Below are 4,450 nucleotides of genomic sequence, written 5' to 3'. Positions count from 1 at the left end.
TCCCCTTTCCTTCGCGACGCAGAAAGGCCAATCCAACGGCGTAGCTTTCATTCTCACTTCAAATAAAAACGCAGGCCGTCTCCCTCAGCATCGTACGTTCTGCATCTTCCGCTGCTCACTCCGATCGCGCTCTCTGATTGGAGAAGAACTCCTCCTCCTCCTCCTCCGGCCACCAGAATACTCTTCCCGCAGAGGTACCGATTTCCCCGTTCCTTTTCCTCTTCACCTCCGTTTCCTTTTATCATCGCACCATAACAGATGCCTGCCTGCCTGCCTGCCTGCCAGCGACAGAAACGTGCAAAGCTCGGGCGGAGCTTTTCTTTTGAAAGATTAAGAACTGCATCTTTATGTTTAAGCCGCTTCAGGGATCATGAGCATTTCGAATGCCATGTCGATGCTGTCGGTGACCAAGGATGAACACTGATGCAGTCAGTAAAACTGGAGATTTCTATCCCTTCTCCTCTTGTCTCTGCAATTAATGCATTGCAGCCCCGTCATTTTCCCTGTCGTTTTGATTAATTTCACCAGTTTTTTTCACTGAGTCTAACTTTTTCGCCACCTTCCTAACCCATTACCCACCCTGCATATTTTGATCCTGAGGCCGGATCTCTTCTGACTTTTTTTTTTCACTGTTTACTTCTCTGAAACTCTTGGATCATCTCGAACAGATCTAGGCGACCGGGTTTTGTGCAGAAATTTTTGGACGCTCGTCGTGCTATGGCAGCGTTGACGACAATGACGATGACAGCGAGCTGTCACGCCTCGAGTCCTGCATGGCTTCGAGCGGTTCTCGCAGGTGAGTAACGTTTTTTCCTCAGCTTTTTCAGCCTGAGATGTTCTTTTTCGAAAGAAACAGAACAAAACATGTGTACTTGAGCTTTGACAACTTGAAAAGCTAACTATTGCCGAGTACCTATCCAAATTATCTTTCCATGGACAATGGAACCTTATTAAAACTTATTTTTGAATCTGAACTTTAAAATAAATGCTTTCTTGAGATGTTGCAGTAGATTGTTAGGCTACGTAGGTCTAAAACTGTACGCACGCTGCTTGTCAATGCTTTCTACCACATCATGACCAGTCGTCGGAGCTTGTGCCTTCGATTTCTCCATAATTTTAGCAAAAGTTTCATAAAGTTTGATTGAACGTTCAGAGGAAAAGGCCATTTAATTTATTAAGCGTTTGGGATTTTGTGTCAATGGAGGATACTCCCAAAAGTTAATGGGGAGGTTGTTTACTGGTGCAGATGTAGAGGAGAGAGTGCAGGCACTCGCGGTGAACGTACCCGATGACTCCGTGTCGGACTCGTTCGCGCAGCGGGCGGAGAATTACTACCGGAAGCGGCCGCAGCTGGTGGCGCTGCTCCATGACCTCCACAACCGCTACCTCTACCTCGCCAACCGTTATTGCCAGTCCCTCCGCCGGCAGCGTTGTCGTGCCTCGTCCGTCTCCTCTGATATCCAAGCCGATGACGACTTCGACTCCGCTGCCTCCGACGCTGAGAGCTCCCTCTCCTTTCAACCCGTCCCCCTCCAGCCGCGCCAGTCGCTTGCTGCCCCTTGCGACGTTGACATGGTTGTGGCGGAGCTGGTAGTGGCGTCAGTGGAGCGGGACCTGCTGGCGGCGGAGGGAGTGGAATCGAAGCGGCGGCAGGCAGAGTCGTCGCGCAAGATCGAGCTGCAGGGGAGCCTGGTGGAGGTGCTGGAGGCGGAGCGGATGGTGCTGCTGGGGGAGAACGTGCGGCTGGGGCTCCGGGCAGCGTCACTTGAGGAGGAAGCTCGGGCGGTGGAGTCGGAGTTGGGATTCATGCGGCGGAGGGCGGCGGAGCTGGCGTGGGCGTTGGTACAGCTGCGGGAGAATCAGCGAGTGTGCCTGTTGGGGAGGAAGATCGAAGGGCTCCAGGCGCAGGTCTACGGGTTGGAGCGGCGGAACCGGGAGCTGTTCTTGGCGATAGCGCAGCGGGAGAAGGAGAAGAGGGAGGCGCGGGCGGAGGTGGAGTGCCTCCGGCGGGAGAACCGACGCGCGAGGGAAATGGTGGAGTCGGTGCGGGGTAGGTCGTGGCGGAGCTGGTGGGACCGCGTGCGTAAGTTGGACTGGGCCCCTTCGTCGTGTGCGCCGCACCTGAAGCAGAGGTGAAGGTGCGGCCCAAAGGATGATTCTTCTCGTAGCTGATGTCCAATGTCTACTTTATTTTTATATATTTGGTGCTTTATTAATTATCAAGTTTGTGTGTGTGTTAGAAAATTGAGTGGGCTCAAAAGAACTTATACCAATGGCACTATATATATATATATACAGAGATATTATATACCTGAGCGTCCCTCCCTGTGCGACTCGTGAGCGATGGCAATGTGGAGATGTCGACGTGGTTGGAAATTCCCTCCGCGCGCTCGTGGCAAGCAAAGCAGAAAAAAATCCGAACCCGTGAGCGATGCCCTAATTCCGCTTCTGCTTGCCTCCTATTCTTGCGATGCTCTCTCTTCTCCCTCTGCACTCTTCTCCCTCTGCTCGTCACACTCTCTTCTCCTTCTGCTCGCCACGCACTCTTCTCCCTCTGTTTGCCATTGCACTCTCATTTCCATCGCGGATTCTGCTAAGTAGGTCTCATTGCGGGCTCGTTGTCGCTACTCCCTCGGGTTGGTCTCATTGCAGATTTCGCTCGGGTTGGCCTCTGCTCGCCGTCGCTACTCCCTCGGTCCATCGTCGCCTCTGCTCGTCTCTTCTTCCTCTGCTCCCATTTCCCTCATCTCGATCGAAATCCTAATTTCGCTCGGGTTAGTTTAATATAGTTTGCTATGATTAGTTTAATGCATATGCAACTGCTTTAAGGGTTAGTTTAATACAGTTTGCTATGGTTAGGATTAGTTTAATATAGTTTGCTATGGTTAGTTTAATACAGATGCAACTGCTTTAACATTACATATATTAGGGAACTAGGTTTTCCTGAGATTTTTTAATACAGTTTGCTATGACTTTCTTTGGTGATAATATGCATGTTATGAGAAGTCAACTTCAGTGATGTAGCTTAATTGGGACTTAGTCATACATGTAGTTGACTAGATTTGTAAGTGAGCTTATTGATGATCATTAAATAAGCTATGAAATGAGTTCATATAAATATACTTAAAATATGCTCGTCACACTCTCTTCTGGATGTAAGTTAAAGATTTCAATTGTAAAGAATCAAATTGAATCTAATTAGATTGTCACTAACTTTATGGAAAGTCATAATCATCCACTCTCGACCCCTTCAAAGGTGCATTTACTACGCTCACATCATCATGTTTCGGCAGTGAAAAAAGCATTGACTCAATAGTTTTTCAGAGGTTAATGTACCTTGATTTTCGTAGAAAACTATGTTGGTGCAATAGTTGCCCCAAGTGCATTGAGTTTCAATGTTTGGCTAAACTATGTTTGAAGTTAGGCAATTCTTATTGATCTAACATGTGTGATGCAAGTTTGCAGAAAAAGTCCAAGCGTAGTCTTGGCAAAGGAAAGTCCAAGCGTAGTCTTGGCAAAGGAAAAGTCCAAGGGTGGTCTTGGCAAAGGAAAAGTCCAAGGGTGGTCTTGGCAAAGGAAAAGTCCAAGGGTGGTCTTGGCAAAGAAAAGTCCAAGTGGGAAGTCTTGGCAAGCAAAAGTCCAAGTGGGTAGTCTTGGCAAGGAGAAGTCCAAGGGTGGTCTTGGCAAGGAGAAGTCCAAGGGTGGTCTTGGCAAGGACTTGACATGACAAAGCTGATGGAAGCATCTCAGGCTAGTGCAGGGAGGCATGAGGCTGTGGGAGGTGTTTGAAGGCCGAGGTCTAGGTCAAGAGAAGCTGAAATGGGATTTTTCAGCTTCACCAGTCGACTGGCCCTGCCAGCAGTCGACTGCTCATAAATCAGACGCACACAGAAAGATCAGTCGAGCCAGAGGAAGACAGGAGTCGACTGGTCAGTCGACTGGTGTTATGGTTAGTCGACTGTTTCCAGTCGACTGGTCTTGGACAGTCGACTGTGATTTGAACGTTGCAGAAAATAGGCAAGCATTTAATGCGCTTTAATGCGAGATTTTGTTGCCGATTGAAGGCATCAGTCGACTGGCCCTGCCAGCAGTCGACTGATGTTGCAGAGATTATAAAAGAAGCCTGCACGAGAACAACTTATCTTCTTCGTCATTCTTTCATTCTTTTGTGCTTCTTTTGTGAGCGTTTTTGTGCTCAGATTCTCTGCTTTATTCCTCTCCTCCTAGACAATATTTCATATCATATTTGAGGATGCTAGAGTGCGAAGGCGGAAGCAAACAAAGTAATTAATAACGAAACGAAATGCGGTAAAATAAATAACACAATTTATTTTTACTTGGTTCACAGCGCAACGCTGCTACTCCAAGGCCCACGGTCCTTGACCGTTTACGTTGGGCAATCCACTAATTCACTTGCCCCTGTCCGGCAGCAAGTGTATCGAAAAATCCA

At 48.3% G+C, this 4,450-nt stretch overlaps 1 protein-coding gene across 1 annotated transcript; it reads left to right on the top strand.

The window, feature by feature from the left end:
* Window positions 1-717: 717 nt before the first annotated feature.
* On the top strand, window positions 718-2,136 carry LOC141836071 (kinase-interacting family protein-like). The gene is made up of 2 exons (XM_074723480.1): window positions 718-796; window positions 1,247-2,136. The coding sequence occupies exons 1-2, from the start codon at window positions 718-720 to the stop codon at window positions 2,134-2,136; spliced, it is 969 nt and encodes a 322-aa protein (XP_074579581.1).
* Window positions 2,137-4,450: the final 2,314 nt, after the last annotated feature.

This window comes from Curcuma longa, chromosome 10, assembly GCF_044706935.1.
Source record: "Curcuma longa cultivar G26 ecotype Majalengka, Jawa Barat chromosome 10, ITB_CL_G26_1.1, whole genome shotgun sequence".
In the NCBI taxonomy this organism is placed as follows: domain Eukaryota; kingdom Viridiplantae; phylum Streptophyta; class Magnoliopsida; order Zingiberales; family Zingiberaceae; genus Curcuma; species Curcuma longa.
Note: the sequence above shows the minus strand (reverse complement) of the source record. Positions and strands in the feature narration are given on the sequence as shown.